This window comes from Balaenoptera musculus, chromosome 7, assembly GCF_009873245.2.
Source record: "Balaenoptera musculus isolate JJ_BM4_2016_0621 chromosome 7, mBalMus1.pri.v3, whole genome shotgun sequence".
Taxonomy (NCBI): domain Eukaryota; kingdom Metazoa; phylum Chordata; class Mammalia; order Artiodactyla; family Balaenopteridae; genus Balaenoptera; species Balaenoptera musculus.
Window position 1 is genome coordinate 100467545 of NC_045791.1, and position 20288 is coordinate 100487832.

General features: G+C 37.7%; 1 protein-coding gene across 1 annotated transcript in view; it reads left to right on the top strand.

Annotated features, from left to right (window-relative positions):
- NYAP2 (neuronal tyrosine-phosphorylated phosphoinositide-3-kinase adaptor 2) overlaps positions 1-20288 on the top strand; it is a 242488-nt gene that overhangs the window by 181123 nt on the left and 41077 nt on the right. The window contains exon 5 of the mRNA XM_036858738.1: positions 16806-16909. Within this exon, the coding sequence (XP_036714633.1) occupies positions 16806-16909 (104 nt within the window). The remainder of the gene's footprint in view (positions 1-16805; positions 16910-20288) is intronic.

Genomic DNA, 20288 nt, shown 5'->3' on the forward strand with positions numbered 1-20288 from the left:
GCCTATGACCACAGAGCAGACAGCTGCTTGGCAAGTCACTCTCCAGCCACTGCCGATGCGTTAAAGATGTGTATAAAGTGTGTTTCCCGTGGACCAGGTAAGGCCATGGAGAGAAACCCATTAGGAAAGAAATCCTGGAGGTGGCTTAGGTCATGTGACTGCCAGGAACGGCAAGGACTCTGCAGGACATGGCTCAAGGTCCATCCACAGGATGCCCAGTGGGCAAAGAGCCAGGAGATCTTCAGGTGAGAGATAGCTAACCATGAGGGCCCCTCAGGGTATACTTGAAAGCACCCCAAGAAGAGAGTATTAACCTCTCTTTCCTTCGCTGCTACACCAGAGTGTGAGACATGCCGGCTCACGCTAGTGCCAGGCAAGAAGACCTTTCCTGCCCCCTCACCTCTCCTCCTTCCTTCTACCTCGGCCCTTGTGAGGGCAGACTTGGTGGGGATCAAGCTGGGGGCAGCGGGGTAAGAACCTGGAGACAGGCAAAGAGAGAGGGTCCGCCTCCTCTGTGTGCCAGGAGCAGGCCTGAATGGGCCAGGAGAGAAGTGTTTCCTTGAAATAAAGTTCAAAATTGTAATTAGTGTAAGGAACTAAGCATTTAAATTATTACTTCAATAAGACATTTTTGTGACTTGAAGAAACCAGAGGATTTTAAGGTTCTTTATGTTCAAACTAACAGTTAAATAAATACACAGGCAAAAAAAAATCTGATGGAATTACAAAATTTGCTCTAAGATTATTGCAAATTATATTTAGCCTGAATTATGGAATTGAATTTTATCACCTTTGTTGGTTATCCATTTTAAATAATGCCTTATATTTATATACCATGTGTTAGCTTTTAAAATAAGTGCTATTTCATTTGATCTTCACAAAAACCTGTGCATCTGTGGGCTGGTGTTATGATCTGATTATTTATGTGACCAAACAGCTGCTCAAGAGGAACCAAACAGCCCAGACTCATTGGTAAGTAGTAGCTTCAAATCAGGAAAGGGATTTCAGGTTCCTGACCCGTAGTACAGATCTCTTCCCATGATTGAATTAGGTTGAGTTTCCCTTTTTCCACCTCCATGCTCAGGAATTCATTCATCTATCCATCCATTCATTTATTCTTCTGTTTTTTCCAATATAAAATTATCAGGCACTGAGCACATGCCAGTGGAGGAGATTGCTATTAATCACAAAAGCTAAAAGTATAACTACAATCTGTGACAGAATCTACCAAGGAAAATGACACCGCACTCCCTCTGAAGTATGTTACGCAGCCTCCTAATCCCTGGGGAACTGAGATCCCAGGTGACTTAGAAGAAGGAACAATCCAGGGAGGACCCAGGAGGTGTGATGACCTTGGGACTTGAGGGCACATGTGGGAGAAGAAGTCTGACAGAGCCAGGCTGAGCTGGCTGTATCAGTGATTCGAGTCTTACCTAAAAGTGCCAGGAAGCCACTTATGGATTTTAAACTCCCGGGATTTTAAACTCAGGGATCAGGTTTACAAAGTCAGCTAATACCTTATCATCCTAAACCAAGGGAAACAGAATTATGAAGATAAATATGCTGCCCCAAATCATAATTCAAAGAAGTGTTTGCTGTCTAGCCCATGAAATTTCTCTGTTCTTGTAACTAACTGAGAGTTGTTTATAACTGATTGTTTTGATATATCTAAAAATTAATTCTAGAGCACCTGAGCAACCGTGTCACACATGTGCTTTTTTTCCCTAATAAAATAGCAACATTATACGTGCTTGCCTTTCTTTGGTTCAGCCATTTACTCATGCAGCAGACTTGTAAGAACACCTGTCTTGGACAGCACCCTCTAAGGTGATGACAGATGACCTCTGCCTTCAAGGAGCCTATGCTCTCCTGTGATGGTGCTTGATTTTTTACTGTGAGAGGACATCATTGTCCCTGATTCAGAAAGAAAGGAGGCTGGACTTTGTTTTCCTGTGGTTTGTAAGGTTTTTTCTAAAGTATTTATATTCTTTTTCCCATTTTTTTCCTAGCAAGATGATTGGTTAAAGCTATGAGAACAGTTCTGGAGTCAAGGAATTTGGTGATATTAACTGGTGTGGGGGGTGTGTGTGTGTGTGTGTGTGTGTGTGTGTGTGTGTGTGTGTGTTTATCTATAGCTACTTATGGATTTTAAGCTTGGGTCTTATGTGGTCCGATCTGCAGTCAGCTAATTTATCATACTCTGCACATAACTATATGTGTGAGTACACACACACACACACACACACACACACACACACACACACACACAGTCCCTTAAACCTGATTTCTACTAAACACATGCATAGACCATGACGTTCTATACTATACAGATACCCTGAAAGCTGCTGGAAAAAAATACAACTTGATAGTAATTTCATTCTTGTTAGAGAAATTCTGAATTTCCACCTACTCTCTGTTTGATTCTCTTGGGAAAAAATAACTAACCAGGCATAAACAATTCAGATAATGCGAAAGGTACCTTCACCTTACTTGCCTCTCAGTAGATTAATCCTGTTTGAGAATCATGATGACAATATGCTTGAGTTCTGACTGTAGGGCCAGCTCCTCGTATCTTTCACTGAAGGGACATGACCCTGCCCTGTGCTCTCTCCAGGAGGAGTGGGCTCTGACATTGCTCCTGGCTGGCAGTTGTTGGCTTTCTTTGGAAAGGCCCTATGGGTACAGCACACCACCACTATTCACAGAGAATGTCCTTTCTGTTTCTGTGAAAAGCCATGGAAGACATTACAGAAAAGAAGGCTCTGTCTGACTTATGCTGGGCATATACAGAGACTAAGTCTGGAAGTTTGTAAGCAGACCAGAATACATATCAAATCGTATTTGCATTGCCATCTGTTGTCCAAGACAGGCACTGCAGTATTCCCCATCTTGATTCTTTTAATGTTAAATTCAACTAAAATTTGGTCAATGTATTTGCTGGACTCTTAGGAAAGATGAAGCAATGGAGGAAAACATTTTTTTAAAAAAATTAGAAATATACAAATCATTTATCTTTTACACTGGCTTCATTCTTTAAAATATGGTTTAAAATAATCCATGATTAAAATCCTAGAGTAAGAGAACTCATGGGGCTTTAGGAGAATTTAATGCAGTGTGACAGGTGCAAGACTGCAGGTGCGGCTGGCTCTATAAGCTGAGCCATGGGTACCATTGTGAGGAAGCAGTTTAGAATTCATTATAAGCAGGGGAGCTGTAAGATCATATTTGCCTTTAAATAATAAAATAATAAAAATAGCTAACATTTCTTGAGGTCTTATGACATGCTGGCCACTGCGGTGAAATCTACACTTATTATCTTATTTAATTCTTACAATAATTTTACAAAGTAGCTACCTTTTATTTCTCCCATTTTACCTGTGAACAAATGGAAGCTTAGTGAGGTCAAGAAAACTGTCCATGGTCATTCAGTTAGTCAGTGATGAGAGCTTAGTAGCTCTCATGGAAAGATAATACCTCTCTCCCAAGAGCTCCAGCAGAAGTATGAAGGCAACTCTCATTGGCTGACTTGGGCCACATGTTCAATCCTTAGCCACTCGGTGAAGCCAAGGGGATAGAATGATTGATTGGACAGGTCTGAATCACATGGCCACTTCTGAGCTGAAGTTGGGGTCAGCCCCTAGTATGGAACCATGAAAATTGAGATTACTGGTGATATTGTTCTCCAAAGGAAATTCAAGTTACTATTCCAGAAAAAAGAGTAAATGGATTCTGGACAGGTGAAAATGACAGAAACCCATTACACCTCCTAAATTTTATTTTTAAATAATTTTTTATTATGTTTAGCCATTTACTACCAAAACTTTCACCAACAATTTTAGAAAATTTTAGCAAATAGCAAACTTGAGTTATGCATAATCCTACCAACATTGTTACAAAAATAAAGCACAGAAGTTACTCATTTCTTCTGGACCTCTCCATGTGTACGTGTTATTAAACTTTTTTTGGAAATAAGTATCTAAATATATAATAAAGCACAAAGAGCAGACCAAGAAGGAAGAGTAAAAGCAGTGATCTTAGTAAACTAGCTCATGATCAATCAAGAATATTTTTGAGGTCATTTCAATGATTCCAACAGATTTAATTTATGAACACCTAAGAATCAGTGAACCTTAGACATTGCTTCTTATTATAAGTGATGAAAAAGTACCCTGAGAATCTGGATGGTTTCCCTCAGGTCTTACAGGCAGGTAATAGCTTTTCTTGGACATTGCTGTTGAGATTTTTCTAGGGCAGCATTTTACAACTGGTGGTTCCAAAATCCTCTGGAGTTTTCAAAGGTTTTCCCATGTTTCTTGTGCTTCAACATGATATTTTCTTCTGTTTCAGTTTTTGTTTTTCAAATACTCAATTGGCAAATTAATTGGATAAAAAGTTACCCTTTTAAGAAAACTTTGGGGGCTCAGCGTCCATAGAAAGCAACAGTTCTTAAACTCTTCAGTCCCAGAACCCTTTATGTTCTTAAAAGTTATTAAGAGCCCAAAGAGCTTTCCTTTATTTGGGTTAGGTCTAACAATATTTCTCATGTTAGAAATTAAAACTGAGAGTTAAAAATTATCTATTCATTAAAAATAATAAATCCATTATATGTTAACATAAATAACATTTTTTCATGAAAAATGACTCTATTTTCCAGAACTGTAACAAATGGTTACCAGATTGACATTGTTTTACATTTTTACAAATCTCTTTGATGTCTGACTCAGTAGAGCATAGATTCTCATCTGCTTTGGATTCAATCTGTTGTGATATGTTGCTTTGGTTAAAAGGTATAAAAGGAATCTGGCCTTATACAGATGCATAGTTCAAAGGGGAGGAATATTTTAATAGCCTTTTCATGTAATTGTGGATATTCTTCTTTAATACTTTCCCCAAACTCAACAAACAACAGTTTGGTAAGTGTTAGTTACATATCAATAAACTCATCATTCTCTGTTACATTAAAATCCATTGGTCTATCTTGGACTTTAAGTGTATTTTTACCCATGAATTTTTTTTTTTTTTGTAGACAAATCATATATTTTCTTTAAAAAAAAAGCATGATCACTTATAAAATGGCAAAAGTAAAAATTTGCTTACATTTTATAATTATTAAAATTATATAATAAACACTAAAATACAATATTTAGCAACATGTTAGTCTAAATTATTATTTTTACTTCAACTTGCTTCTCCATATCACAGAATAAAATGTGATAAAATAAAATGATTAAAATTACTAAGGAGGTTTTCAAGGTTATATATGTTTTTCTGGGAAACAAAATCATAAGACGAAAAAGATTGGGGAGCTTTGATCTAGAGAACTGTTTGTTCCTTATCTATAACAGCATTCTTTATGATCTGGAAAATTGCTTTTTAAAAGTCTAAACAAAGTCTTAATGTTTATCACACGAATTACTCTATTCAAAGAAATCTGTTAGTCACAAATTATTTCCCTTTGCAAAATCCCTCCTGCCTTTCTACCATGAGAATATACTTAATAAGATACAATTTTCTTGAGCTTGCCAGGTGACTCCCACTCCGGCAATCCACCTGTCCTCTGGCATAGTGATCATGTGTCATAATCAGCTGTTTTACCAAAAAGAATGGTTAGTGCTCTTCTATTTTGATTTGTCCATTGGATCCAGGGAATCCCATATATTTACTGCTATTTACTTTATTCCAAGGCTGAAATCTATATCCCTAATCCCACAAGGCAAATACTTGCCAATTATCATTATCAACAAGAAATAGGAAATGTGGGTGACGTAATTTAAAACCCTCATCACTGTGGGGAGGAAATAAAACAGTTCAAAGCATATAGTATACCGCAGTTGGTCAATGACACCAAATACTGTTTTGTATTTAAATGCCTTTGACCTGTTTGAATTAAAAGACTATTTTTGTAATTTACTTTTTATTTTTATTATTTATTTTTTGGCTGTGTTGGGTTTTCGTTGCTGTGCGGGCTTTCTCTAGCTGCAGCGAGGGGGGGCTACTTCTTGTTGCGGAGCACGGGCTCTAGGCTCAAGGGCTCTAGAGCGCAGGCTCAGTCGTGGTGGTGCACGGGCTTAGTTGCTCCGCGGCATGTGGGATCTTCCCGGACCAGGGCTTGAACCCGTGTCCCCTGCATTGGCAGGCGGATTCTTAACCGTTGCGCCACCAGGGAAGTCCAAAAGACTATTTTTAAAGTAGGAAACTTCCCCAAAATAGTGAGGATGAAATAAGGAAGTGAGTACTTCTACTGTCCTTTCTGAGCAGTTTGTTTGAGATGATAATCAAATGAGGTCATTGATTATCCAAACATTCTTTTGCTTTTAATACATTTCATGAAATTTATGATTGGTTTCAGAGTCGTTTACTCTTTAGGTCATTTTTTTGGCTCATCTAATATCTTAGTTGTACCTTTACATACATTGTGAGTTTTCTTATTTGTACTTAATCTTTCTAAACATATTTGTAAAAATGTAAATGTTGGATCACTTGCTGATAGGTACCAATATCTCTGTTAGAAAATATTCGTTCAAATTATTAGACTAACACAAGAAATGCAACTGGTCTTCCCATCTCCAATTCCTTGTGAGACTACTACACCCCACCTCTAAGTGTCTAGACTACCTTGTATCTACTACACTTGAGAGCCCTTCAAATGTTACTAGGTCTTAGCAGTTGCACAAATCCTACTCCAAGAGACTTAATATAATTGTCCCTATCACAATTCAAATAACATTCAAATGTGTAAAATGATCAACTTAAAAGGAAAAATGACTCCCACCCTTTCATTCAATGTGAGTTCTCACCTATTTCAACCATCATTACAATTGTATTCAAAAAGATGAGGAAGATTATAAAGTTTCTGAAGAGAGGACCTGTTTTCTCTTAAGAATACATACAGAGTGGAGTTTTTTTCTGGTTTAGGCAGGTGACATAATTAGGGCAAGAATAGACCCGGTGAGAATGAGAAGAAAATGGAGTTTGGGAAGGGAAAAATAAGTCAATAGGCAGATGATGAGGCAAGAGAGACCGTAAAGCCATGGGATAAAAATGAGTGGCATGAAAGGATACACTCAAGGACCCATCCAGCCCACAAGGAAAGAGGGGGACTCTCGCTGCAGCGCACTCGAAGCGTTCTCAGCAGTCTCTGGGCGTGTGTAATCCGTTCTGCATGACGAGGCTTCATGGAGAAGCGCACAAGCTGGTGTTGATCTCCCAACATAAGTTTCTTCTGACAGGAAGGATCAAGTATCTCTCGAATAGTGTGCCGTGGCACAGCTTGGCTCAAGCCGTGCAGATGCTCAAGGAGAGAGAAAGTATCAATGACTCGGGAACGAATGGCATCAGTCCGGGGCAGTTGCATGTGTCCTACTGGGTGATAAGTGGCCATGTCTTAGCCCAGGCTCTCTTCCGCCCGCTCAGCCCTGACTTCGCTCCTCCGCCTCCGGCAATGACGCCCCCCTGAGCTCGGCTCTCCCCACGCGGGCGAGCTCGGGGTCGGCTTCCAGCGCCGCAGCGCCGCATGTCCAGCTCCGCCAGGTGCCGCCCGCTCGCGGGTTCCGGCTCGCCCCGGGCCCACCCCCTCCCCCATGAATGATTTATAACACAGTGCTTTTAGAAAATATCGGTTCACTAAGTCATGCAAATCTTCCATATGTTGACACATTTTGTTATAAAAATCAATACAACACATTCATTAATATTGCCACTGATCTCCTAAGAAAAGTCTTTAAGTATTAGAGTGCTGTCAAGCTCACAGTGGTAAATACAAGTGTTTCAAAATTTTATTATATGCTTGAAAGCTGAAATGTATCATTGTCAACAAATACTGCCAGTTGTCTTCCTTAAATCAATAAGCTCACTTCATTCAGTTTTTGAGAAGGTGTCTGCCAAATATGCAAGTCTGTGTGGCAGTGAAAAATACCTACTTACTAGTACAGTTTGGTGCTATTGCTTTGATGTGCTAAGGTATCAGCAGATTTATCCAGCCTTGTTTTGGGACTTTCAGTGCGTTTGTCAACACAGTGGAAAAACAAATAATGTCTTAGTATTTTTACGAAAATAGTTTTTACCTCAGGTCACCACCTCCCAAGAGTCTTAGAGCCCTCCAGAAGTTCTGCTCTAGAATGAATGAACATGGCCATTACTGGAGATCAGACTGAAGTCCCCGTCCATGTATAGTCTCATATTGATCTTATCCCAAGACACGTATTGCTTAGTTTATGTCTATAACAGACAGTGGTTCAAGGCAGAATCATAAGAACTATAGCTATTGTAATAGAACATGCTACAAGGACCATACACAATTTCAATATCCGGTCACATTTTGTCTCAGGATGTTTGCTCTTCAACAAACCACAAAGCCAATTGTATGAAGAGGAAATATCATTAGTGTTATGTCCAATTTTGAGCATCATTTACATTAATAAGGTGAGTGATATAAAAATTTTGTCTGGCGTTTCTTTCCTTTTATTTTGTTATTTAGGAGTAAAATGTCACATATTTTAAACACATGTTAACTTATTTTTGCCATGTATCCATTCCTAATATCAGAGGATGGAAGAGTTTTGTTCTATTTTTTGTTCGTTTATTCTATTTTTGACACCATAACATGAAGTTAAAATTTTATCCCCATGGTAATATACATTTGATCCTGATACAAATCATATGCCTTTTTCTGTATATTATGGCAGGTGAATTTTTTATGTAATAATTTTTAAGATAATTAAGGAGCATATATTACTTGTTAAATAGATAAAATACGTTCCTTTATAAACATATACTTTAATTCTCTTTTAATGTGGAATCAAGTATTTTTTGAAAAAAGCACATTTTCATATACAGCTAAAGTGATGAAGATCTTAAGGGCATTTCAGAAGTGATGTGTTTTAATAAAAGAGGCTGTCAAATTAAAAAAAACTGTTGATGCTACATGATGCTATGTTGCCATGTAAGAAACTAACCGTGATTACAGCATCAAGGGCATCCCTGTGCAGTAAGCGGCGTGATTTATATTCTGTCTACATACGAAAGTGGAAGGCAAGGGAAATCCATGCCCTCAGATATTTAGAAGGAATACAATGAGTACTCCTAACCACACATGCATGTGATTCTCTTTCTCCTCTGTACAAGGGATTCTTTAATTCTCTACGTCTGTCATTGGATCATAAATTTCATCCACCACGTTGACACCTCACTTTTCTCTGGGTTTACCAGAGAACCCAGATCTTTACCAGAATTCCAGTATTCCCAAGGAGAATTACCAATTACTCCAGCATCAGTAGTTTTACTATCTGACCCTTCAGATAACACTAGGATTTGGACCATAACTGAAGGATGCTTGGAGTCATTCAATGCCACATAAGTGTCACCTGCTTCCTTAGAGGTTTGTCCCATGAAAGGCTGGAGAGAGAGAAGTATGTCTACTCCCAGGGTAGAGATTTACATTTGGCTGATTTTCTTTCTCCAGGGTCACAAAATAATCACAGCAATGATCCAATGTTCATCTTTTAGCATCATAGTGACAGCGCCTAGGTCTATGGGCTTCTCAAGGATCTATAAAAATACTTGATATTAAAAAATGAAGCACCAAAGTTTCAAAAGAAACTGCCACATTAACATGAATGAATATCTAATTAAATCAATACAAAATGTGACATTAGGTCAATTTAATTAATTATTAAATTTAGTATGAAAACAGTTCCATTACATCTGAGAACAGTTTCTAGATTAGATTGTCTAATTTGGTAAGTATTCCTGAGGGTGCATGATTACTGTCTAGAAATCATAGCCAATCATGAATTAATTGGATTATTCACAGTCCAATAATTTCAAAGCAAAATTATAAAAATGTATTCAAATTATATACCGAAAAATTTACATTTAATGTGGGACATTAGGACATCCTATATGTTTGCTATGATGTGTGATGGAAGCTTTAAAACAAAATGTTTGGAATCTGTGAAGGTTTTAACATAGTCCTGGCAAAACTGCCCCTTATTACTCAGGCATCAGTTTATCTCAAATAGCATATGTGTTATTTCAAAACAATGCCTTCCCCAGAAATGAAAGCAGAGTTTGCAATAAGCATACCTCAGTGTATTAAATAAAAGTCCTTTTTTGTGACCTCCATGTAGCCCTAAGTCATTGATTAGAAGCTTTCAGCAGCATGATTGACTAGGGAGAATCATAATATGTCTCTGCTAGTAGAGAAAAATATTATGTATTGAAAAAATAAAACAAGATGGAGAAAAATTTGTCTCCCCAGAATCTGATCTTATTTCTTTGATGCTAGATGAAAGTGTTTTTTTTTTTCGTAAAAATGCACTAATCTCTTACTGCTGTGTAGATCCAGAGGTTGAGAACAATCATTTGTCTTTGCTTTCTGAAAACAAAGAGAACTCTAGTACTCCTAATAGTAGCTGTGGGTGCCTTGGGGATTATCCTGTAACAATACCAAGGAACATAATCCTGAACGGAAATTCAGTTCACCTTACAGGGAAGGTGAGAAATGATGGAGAAATTGCCATCCTTAAAAAAAAAGCAATGAAAGATTGTATCCAACAAGAATAAAAAGAGAAAATAGTTCTTTCTAAGTAACAAAGTCCAATGGGCACTTACTTAATAAGAACTTTAAGATGATGATGAATTATTACCCTGGAAAGATCACATGATAATGTCTTGATGATGGTTTATTTCAAGGAATTAAAATTAATGTCTTCTTTCGTCCTTCTTTCCTCTCTCCCTCCCTCCTTCTCACCCTCTCCTTCCTTCTTCTACCTTTTTTCCATTCTTCCTTTTCCTTTCTCTCTCTGTCTCTCTGTGTTTCTCTCTCTCTCTCACATTCTTTCTTGTTCTCTTTACACTTGACCTTCTGAAATTGCACAAACAACATCAACTTTTACTTCTAGGATGGTTATTGGTAGTTTATTACATAAGAAGGGGTTTTTCCTTGGATGTAGGGAGAATAGATACTTTCTAGCTCATAATTAATCTTTTAATGGAATGAGTTTCTCTAAGGGGAGGAAAGCCTTATCTTAGCTAACTTTTGAGGCATATGTCCATCGTTTTTGACCCCCAAATGCCTTGGCAATTTTTATATTAACAAAATTTAGGATGAAAACTTACTGTTTTTAGTCTTGTGGTTCCTAAGCCTCACTATTTAAGGCTCAAAGCACAGTGTATTTCCAAAGGTAAGTGAACTGGACGATCTAACTTTGATGTCACAGCCCTAGAGACTCTCTAAGAGGCTTGGTTATAAAAATAGAATCTTTTCTAGGATTTTTGAGACTTTTTAGAAAATTCTTTTGGCCAAAGAAACCTTGGTGGATCCAACATCATAAGGGTTTGTTTCACCAACTAGGTCCCACAAACACCATAATAGATTCCAAATGTATTTAAGTCCAAGACAAGGTGAAACAGAAGAGCTAAATGAGTATGATAAAGACAAACCAAAACCTCACAATTAAAAAAAAATTGTCCTTATGACATGATACCATCAAGCAACAATGTTATGAAGTATGTATGTACGTGTATGTGTATGTGTGTACACACACACAAATGTGTGCATTTTCCACCTGCCGGTGTACACATGTGTGCATAATGAATTCATAAGTAATCATCTCAGCCTGCCACTGCAGGTGAAGTCATAACCCATATGAGCCAGGTTGGGATTGAACAGTCGACCGCTGGGTGACCTGACTTTAAAGCTACAGGGTAGCTGGCCGGCAAGGTCAGCCGCCATGTGTGATGAGTGGGTAGTGGTTATATTGCAGTCCCTAAGGGGGTGGATGAACCAAGACACGATCTGGACCACTGTCCAATGTGGGTAAAGCAAGGCCTTTGTGGGTCATGATGAAATTGGGAGTTTGCTTGGATTTTAGTAAGTCTCAGTCTGTGCTTTAGAGATATCACTGTCTATGCTTGGAAGAGGCTGATTAAGTCAAAGTCTGACTGGAAACCTAGCAGGGGAAATTAATCCATAGGTACATTGGGTAATATAAAAGGCATTGGATTGTGTCACTCATCAGATAATCTCTTCAACATACCCTTTAAAGGAACCTCATAGTAAAAAACATTATTTGTCATCCTTTTCTAGGAAAAAATGTTGAATTTTCTCCATGTGACTAAATGTGCTAATGCAATAAAGGGATATATGGAAACATTGGCTTATTATGAAAACATGTCAACCAGGATTCTGATAGATGCTTTACATTTATTTTATATAATAAATGATGATTCCTTAAGACATGCTAGGATTTATGCCTCCTGGGAAATTAGTTTCATTTATGAGTTAGAGTGATAGGTTATGTCATCATGGGACACACTTATATTTGAACACTCTTATATTTTCAAGAGTGGATGGGTAGATACTAGAATCACCTGCACAAAACTTAGGGAGAGTTTCCGTAGAAAATCATGTACCCTTGAATGAGAATCACTGCCTTGGTAAGTCGGGGAGCCAGACCTTGAACCCAGGCCTTAAAACATACTCTATGTTACCGTCATTGCCACAATTTGCTTTAGAAGTTGCATTGATGTTTTCTAGGTTAATTTGAGTGTCTTCAGTGAAAGAAAAATCATATTAATTGAACACTTAGTCTGTGGTCCTCACCAACATAAATACTCAGAGCCACAGCAAGCAGTGTAAACGGTATATAAGTGCTAAGGCTATTTGGGAGAAAGAGGTAAACAAGGTTGCAGGATGCTTTACAATAGACGTGCACATTGAAGCAGGCCTTAGAAAATAGATAACATCTGGTCTGATGAAAGGCCATGCGTGGGGACGCCTTGTGAAGGACAGAAGCAGGGTCGGATGTGGAGACCGAGAAGAGATACTGAGTTGTCTATGCTTTGGGGAGCAGACAGCCACGGAGAACACAGTGGATCAGATCAGATGGGGCCAGATCACAGGGGGACCTTTGAAAATTAGCCAAGTGAGTTTGAAGTTTTTATCATATGAAATAGGGAGTAATTTAAAACTTTTGAATAAGATGTGTGATCTAAAAGCAATTTAAGAAGTTCCGCCTGGCATTGTGTACAAGTTAGTTTTGAGCAGAAAAACTATGGTTATGGGGACCAGCAGGTAGATTTTACATATATATATATACACACACACACACATATATTTAATTATATATAATTATAATTATATATATTACCTATGTTATATATAAAATTATTTTTGGCTCAAGTTGTTGAAGACCAAAATTGTGATAGCATCTGTGAGTTGAAATAAATCACAAAGAAAGAAAATTACCACAGGACTAACTTTATAGAGAGAGGAAAAGAAAGCTCTGAACATAAAAAGTAAGCTTCTAGGAAAATGGAGGTAATGTTCCTCCTGTAAATGGGAAAATCAGAAGGATACCTAAGATGTTGAGAAAAAGCTATCATTTGGTCCTTGTTTATTATTATTTTATATACAGTAATGTGTATATTTTAATCCCAAACTCCGAGTTAATCCCTAGTGTCTAGAAGGCACTGGGACTTAACATCAAGCAAGAGTGTGAGGAGAGGACAGACCTGTAGAAACCTCCATGTGACCCAAGAGGGAAAAGATTATACACAAGAAGTCATGACAATGCACATGTTCTGAGGGAGAAAGTGCAGAGGGAGAAGGCAAAACAAGACAAAAAGACAAATAGAAAACAACAGAGAGGAGAGAGGTGAAGCCATAAGCATCATAGGTGGAAACGGTTCCATCATTAACTCACCTATCCCCACTCTCGTAGATACCAGAATATGTGATTCATTATTATTTCTTTATACTATATAAGCAATAAAGTGAATAAAAGGAATACATCCTGAAATAGTTTTGACTTCTCAGTAGGTTGGAAAATAAACCTAAGCACCCAGGGTCCTCCCTACTTCAGCTTTTACCACCTGCTCAGCACGGTTGGCAGGTGTGAATTATCACAGCTTTTTTTTTTTTTTAATAATGTAGATCTTTTTTTTTGTATTTGTCTTTTTAAATTTTTTATTGAAATGTAGTTGATTTATCATGTTGTGTTAGCTTCAGATGTACAGCAAAGTGATTCAATTATACATATATGTAAACATACATTCTTGTTTTTACATTCTCTTCCATTATAAGTTATTACAAGATACTGAGTTCAGTTCCCTGTGCTCTACAGAAGGTCCTTGTTGGTTATCTCTTTTATATATAGTAATGTGTATATTTTAACCCCAAACTCCTAATTTATCCCTCCACTCCATTGCCACTTTGGTAAATAAGGTTTTTTCTATGTCTGTGAGTCTATTTCTGTTTCGTAAAGAAGTTCATCTAGATCATCTTTTTAGATTCCGCAAACCGTAATTCGAACAGACACATGCACCCCAATGTTCATAGCAGCCCTGTTTACAATAGCCAAGACATGGAAGCAACCTAAGTGTCCACTGACAGATGAATGGATAAAGAAGATGTGAGATGCATACACGCACACACACATGCACACACACACAATGGAATATTACTCAGCCATAAAAAGAATGAAATAATGTCATTTGCAGCAACAGGGATGGACCTAGAGATTATCATACTAAGTGAAGTGAGCCAGACAGAGAAGAACAAATATCCTATGATACTACAGCTCTTTTAGGGCCCAGCCTCCCCTAGCTCCCAGAACACGAGGCATATCTTGATCAATGATACCATGGCACCGTGTACTTCTCCTTTCTAATTTTTCTGAATTTTCAGGAAACCATTTTAGGCGTACTGTTTGTCTCCCCTGAGTAAACGTAAACCTCATTAAAATATGGGAAATCGGTGTCTTCCTCACCCATATTCTTAGCACTCACTGCAGTGCTTTGTACGTGGTGGGCCCTTGATAAATGTTTGTTGAAAGAGCAAAGAACAAATGAGCTCTTTAACTTTTACTGCCCACAAAGTAGATGCCAGCATCCTTCTAACACCTGTTCATTCCCCCAGCAAATGTTCTACCACTGATAATTCCACCAAGAGGGCTGATCACAGCTGCTTTTATATAATCAAATGCATAATTTGTTGTTTAATATCTTTGCTCCCGGATAGACTGTAAGTCTCTCTTAGGCCAAGAGCGGGTTTTTGGTGACCACACTCTGTACAGTTCCTGGCACATAGTAGGTATAAAATAAATGGATTCTGAATAATGAGTAAATGATTATATTCATTTTTTTTGAAAAGAAATAAAACTTAAATGATATGAAAAACATTTTCTAAGATCATATAGCTAGTGGAATCATCTCATAGTCCAAAGCCTGCTTATTGTCTTTTTTTTCTTGCTAAATCAGAAGCACAGAGAAAAAGACTATCTAATTTGCCAAGAAAGAGGCTATTAGTACCCGTTAAGATAATCATTCTAATATGGATGTGAGGCATTGTTTAATAGTTTGAAGCAGGGGTGGGAGAGGAAAGTTGTGTGTGGGTGAGGGTGTATTTAAAGGTCTCTGTGTGAATGGACACAAACTTATCTTATTCTTTGTATCTGTATCTGGTGTCTGTGAAGGATGGGGAGAGAATGGTCAGAAGGCAGTTAGCAAGGCTGAAGTTAGCCGTAGGTCATGTGATGCAGACAGAGCAAAGCTTTTCTCTGAAGAGCAGCTTATATAAAAGTGGCATAAAGATAGTGTTCCTATTCAGCACAGAACTTGTTCTCCAGCATCAGCTTGCCACTGTTTGGTAAATTAGTGATGTAATATCACTTGAAGCTGCTAGTTCAGAGAGTTTCATCTTTAAGTCAAATTTATTAATATAATGAAAGGTTTTTTTGAAAAGTGCTTGTGTATTTGCAATGCAAATATTAACCTTGCTGAGCCTCAGGTTTCTAATTTGTAAATTGGGAGCATTTATAGCTAACTTTGTAACTCTAAAGATTATCTTTAAGATTAGAGATAATTTAAGTGCAGCCCAAACAGAAGCTGGGATATACTAGGCACTCAAAAACTGACAGCTAGTATAAAAGTTTGTGGCAAAAGCACAGATGTCAGCTTTTCTTTTTATGCCTTTTTCTCCTTTATAAATACCTTCAAATATTTCTGAAAATCAGTGTCCTCTGTATATCATAAATTCTGAGCTTCTTGAATGAAGGAACTCTTTCCATTCCCCAAATTGCAGTCTCCAAAGTATCTTGATAATGACTTAAGCAGCCTATTTAGGCTCCTTAAATAGAGGAAGAGTAAGGGGAAGGCTTTTTAATTTTGAAAAATAATATTATTATGAAAGATGTCAAAAGTCTTAGAAGTGGTTATACAATTAAAAGCAAATGAAGTTAGAGAAATGTTACATTGAAAACATGGTGAAAGTAATCAGCACAACAATATAGACTTGAAAATTAGAAAGTTAGGAAATTAGAAAAAGAAGGAAAGAATAAGAGAACGAATGAAGAAAAGAAAGAATGAAAGAATGAAAGGAGGGAGGGATGCAAGAAAAATTTGGAGAGAGTGGAAAAGACATTTTAGGACACAGGAGACCCTTGGACCAAGACTGAAAATGAAGCACCAAAAATAGTCATGTCACTGGCTTTTTCCCCAATGGGATTTTGTTGCTCCAGTAATCACTCTATAGAAATTCACTCTAAATAGGGTAAAGTGTGCAAGGCAACAAGGCGTGGAACTTAAGTGGTTTGTTCTTTATTCCCAGGAGCTGACCTGTGAACAAGGCTCATTTTAGAATCAATTGTTATGAAATTGTTTCATCACCTGCCAATGATTAGCAAACATCAGAAGAATTCAGTGTATTAAAAGGACATGTAGCAAAACCAGAAGAAAGTCTGGGATCCGGTTCATCCTTGCAGACTTTGCTCAGCTAATGCTCTGTCTTTCCCCCTTGTTCGCAGAACCGAAAGTAAGCTGCAAACTAGGCCGGTCCGCGTCCACATCAGGTGTGCCCCCTCCATCCGTTACTCCTCTCAGGCAAGCCAGTGACCTGCAACAGAGCCAGGTACCATCATCGTTAGCCAATCGTGATTGACTTCCTGTGATGCGACATGCCAAACGCTTTCCACCTCTGTCTGTCGTGTGTTGCTGTAACAACTTTTACATTTGCTTTTATTTTTCTGTGTGTGTATGGGTGGGAGGGGTGAGCTGTGGCCCTCTGTGTTTTCATCCAAAAAGGAAAGTCTTCCTTCCCTGTGATTGGCGCAACTTTCTTTGCTGTTTGTTACCAAATCGTTTTTGTCTCTGGTTTCCATCATTCTGTAATATAAATGTAAACTTGTACTATATGTATTGGCTTAGTGGTTATTTTTTTAAAGTTCTTTCTCTCTTCCATGTTTTGTGTACTTTTATACTGTCTCCGAAAATTTATCAACGTTTGATAAATTTACCGACTTTGTTTTATGTAGATTTCTTTTTAAATGTTTTGTCCACAACACTTGCACAGATGTTGTCAATGAATTTGTACATATTGTTTAGTTCTTATCCTATTATACTGTAATATTTGTGGCCGTTTTACTTTTATTTTTATTTAGCTTGGAGCATGATTGTAAGACAGTGAATATTGATGTCCTGATAAATATTCATATACCAACTCATTTGGATTGAACATGGCAGCTAGTCTTTTTTCTTGGCCAAAAAGACAAATTGACCAACCAGATAATCTAGGTATTTACCCAAAACTGTAGATTAGTAAGGCAGTCTTTAAATAAATGACACTTTTCTCTCTTATACCAAAAATATCAGAAATGTTCTCAGTAAGGGAATGTAAGTGTTTATGCATGGTATATGAGATCTCTATTATCATTTGGAGAAAAGATACAAGAAATAAAGGCATAAGCTACAGTATCACTTAATCCTTTATAGTACAATATGTTGCTCTGATGTTCATGGGTACATGCTTGTGTACGGAGGATATAGTATGGGGAAAAATCACTACATATAAATGCTCTATCTATAATTCATCCAATAGGAATTCAGTACAATGACAATTTGTGAAGCTTAATTGTTGTTACTGTTAAATATATTATGGGTGTTAAATAGGATAATGCCATCCTGGAGTGGTTTCTCTCTGCTTCCCAGCTTTAATATTCACTTTCATAAAACTCTTCTGAAATTGTAAATTATAAAACTAGCAATGATACCTCCATGGGAACTGTCCATTACTGATTAGCAAATTACATATTCATCAATTATATAAATGTCAAGCTATTTTAAAAACATAACCAGGAAGAATAATTGCATTTTTTCTAATGGGAGACAGGGTGCTTTATAGTATTTTGGTCTGGCTTAAATATGCACAGGATTTGATTTATGAATATATGAGATATTTACAAATGCAAGAGATGAGAGGTTCCTCTCAAGAGCATCTCAAGTGCCATTTAGAATTTCTTGTGTCTTAATTTAACATTTTAAATGCTTTGTAACCAAATGAATCCACCTCAAACACTTTTTTGGGTATAAAAGCAGTAGAAACAATAAGACAATGAATAAATAAATAAATAACACAATCAACCTCACTAAGATAAATTGCCACCTTAGTTGATTAAAGCTATTCCAAAATATTACATTTACAGATTTTCAAAGCTTAAAAACTTGAATACAGGAAGGAGAGAACTTTAGCTAGCTGGCGGAGGATTGCATTAATACAATCAATTTTCCAAGTATATATACCTTGCTATTGCATTACCTCAGTATCTCAGAGAGGTTTTGTGCTCTTTGTTTTCATTTGCTTTTTTTCCTAATTATCTTTATAGTCGTTTCATCCTACGCCCCTTCAATTCTCAATGAAAGCAGTTTCCTGGGGTAACTTACAGGACAGAAACAAGGTACAACTCTGTGCCTTTGCATTATCAGCTCTTCGCTTACCTAGCAGGATGCTCTTCATTCTTCAAAATACAGCAACAGGAGAAAGACCCTCTTGTTACTTAGATGCTGCACTTTTCCTCTCCAACCAGGAGAGATTCTGGCACACAGCCACATCATAGAAGGGGTGTCAGGGCTGCAAATTAGAAGGCTGGCCTCTGAGTCTCTCCCCTGTGGCTTGTGACCAGATGTAGTATTCACCTCTTCCCATATCCTAGTGCTAACGGGGTAAACATGGCTCAGAAGAACCTTGCTCTGCATTCCTACAACTTGGAATTGAACTAAAGGCAATGGGTACTTATTGAAGACCCTCTTCTCACCTAATTCCCATGCTCTTGACTGAGATGTCTCCTTAAGTTACAACCAGGATGACACAGCCCTAGGCTCAGTCACCCCAGGCAATGGTGAAAGACATTTAAAAACATTGACTATTCGTACACAAACTAGGATACGGAACACCTAGCATTATCCAACAAATAATCATCCTGGTCACTTTCTTAAAAAGTGTTTTTCCCCCACCGGGATTCTTGATAGTTATTAAAACACAGAACGCTTAATAGACGATTGATAGACTTCTTACTAGGAAATCTTTGGAAGACCATGCGATCTGTTTCAGACAAATAAAAGCAGTCACTGAAATAATTCCAGTAGTGCTTATCTATTGAGGAGTCTGGCTTTAAGAAGCCATATTATGGGACATTTCTGCTCATAGAGAAGGAGCTGTGTTTTTTTTTCCAGGTTGTTCACATCTTATCTCTTTTCAGCTCCCTCAGTACTAGTTTTTCACCCACCACTTCAGATCATGGTTGGAGCTTTCTAAGAAGTATTGCAGGAGGAGACAGAAGGGACGGAGGTTATTCCAGCAGAGATGGGTAGAGCTGGCCAAAAGGGACTGACGCTCACCCCCAGGAGCCTAGGCCAATGATGATGGACCACCCTTAAAGAATCTGGAGACAGTAGTGATTGACTGACCTGCCGAGGAGCCCGGGGCGCATAGTGACCGCCCACCAAGGGCATTTGTGTAAAAATAAAAGTGGAGGTAATGTTTGCTTGGCTATGCAGTCTGTTTCAGCTTCAGGTAATATAGGAGACACAAGATTTGTAGAAATGTATAGTTTCATCTGACTGGAACTTTAAAATACGTAAGAGAAGACGGGAAGCTCAAGAAAGAAGTATGAGTTCCAAAGCATTTAGAGCTTCTTACACAACGTGTAATACTCTCTAAAACTCGGTGAGATGACAAATAGATTTTTTCTTTCTTAATTCACTCCTGAATAAATAGAGCAGTCACGGGGCAATTAGGGGAAAGTGACATTTCCTTGGAATTTTACGGCAAAGCAACCACATATTTTGGCATTTGTCATAAAGCAAACCTTTGGAAATTAGATTGAATTTCTGCAGCTTCCATGAGAAAACTATTTTATTTTCTTATTTATAAAAGCAAAACTGTATAGGAGAAATATTTTGAACTTGAAGCACATCACTTTATCTTTTTTTTTTTTCTTCTGTAGTGAAGTAGA